This window comes from Cystoisospora suis, assembly GCF_002600585.1.
Source record: "Cystoisospora suis strain Wien I chromosome Unknown contig_2757, whole genome shotgun sequence".
Taxonomy (NCBI): Eukaryota; Apicomplexa; class Conoidasida; order Eucoccidiorida; family Sarcocystidae; genus Cystoisospora; species Cystoisospora suis.
In genome coordinates, this window is record NW_027155553.1 from 7773 (window position 1) to 8873 (window position 1101).

Consider the following 1101-nt stretch of genomic DNA (forward strand, 5'->3'; position numbering starts at 1 on the left):
AGGATGGGTGGTGTCGCGGTCACAATCGCGCAACACCGCGCGCCAAGGCGGCCGGACTCGAGTTTCCTGAACGAAAGAACGTACCGAATTAACTACAGCTGAGCGGTTTTCCGTTCAAAAAGGAATGAAAACAATTTTCCAAGGCAATCAAATGCAACAATACTCCCCACAATAGTCTTCGCCCGCCACCGCCATTTGTAGACATTTCGCGGCAACACCGCCGCTCACTCGAACCGCTGCTGACTTCCAACCAAACGACTTCGTAAACTTCTCTAAACTAAATCGACCGAGAACAACTCGTTCTCAACTCGAAGTGACTGAAAGAACTGCTCTTTATCCGCAAAAGAGTATATGAATTTTTCTGTGTGAATAAATTATTCAGTCCCACGGTTGCGCGTGGCTCCTTAGGGCTGGGCTGTGTGTGGGATCGCGAGCGGGGTGAGCCGCCCGCGGCTACCGTGCCGTGGATGACTCATCTATTAGCCGTCCCGCACGTAATACTGATTATAACTGCTAAGTAAAGCTTCTAATATAAGTGACCGACTAGTTTACTACTATTGGAGTACTTACTCTAATGTGTTCCGTGACCGAAGATGCTACACTGCTCTGAGCTAAGTGCGCTAGCTGCCTGATCGCTACCGTAGCTGCTGGTGGCACCACCAGAAACTCGTACAAACTTCACTCAAAAAAGTAAAATCGAACCTGTACACAACAAACGGAAAGAACAACTCAGAAGAAAGAAGGAAAATAAACGAGATAACAAAAATAAAAAATAATGTAAAAAGAGAAAAAGAGTAAAGGCACGCGTCGGAGCGTATAGCTCTGACAGAAAGGTACTTGAGCAACGCTTTAGTCTAGGGGTCAGAGTGGCAACAGGGGGCGTTGCCCACACAAAGGAAGGGGAAACATGAGATCCCCTGCGAGGTGCAACAGTTAGGTGCACCAGCACCTGCACCCAAACCCAAAGTGCACTAGCACTCGTTTTTGGCCACGTGCCAGCAGGGGGCAACAGGCAACGTTCCCGCCATCTCCAGGTGGCCTTAACCAGAGCGTCGACTCTGGAAAGGGTAATGTACCACGATGGGCAAACGGTCGCCAGGG

General features: G+C 49.5%; 1 protein-coding gene across 1 annotated transcript; it reads right to left on the reverse strand.

The window, feature by feature from the left end:
- Positions 1 to 80: 80 nt before the first annotated feature.
- Positions 81 to 823, reverse strand: CSUI_005706 (uncharacterized protein; the record flags this gene model as incomplete). The annotated part of the gene is made up of 1 exon (XM_068065876.1): positions 81 to 823. A coding segment is annotated over one exon (186 nt), but the record flags the coding sequence as incomplete, so codon positions are not given.
- Between the last annotated feature and the right edge of the window lie 278 nt (positions 824 to 1101).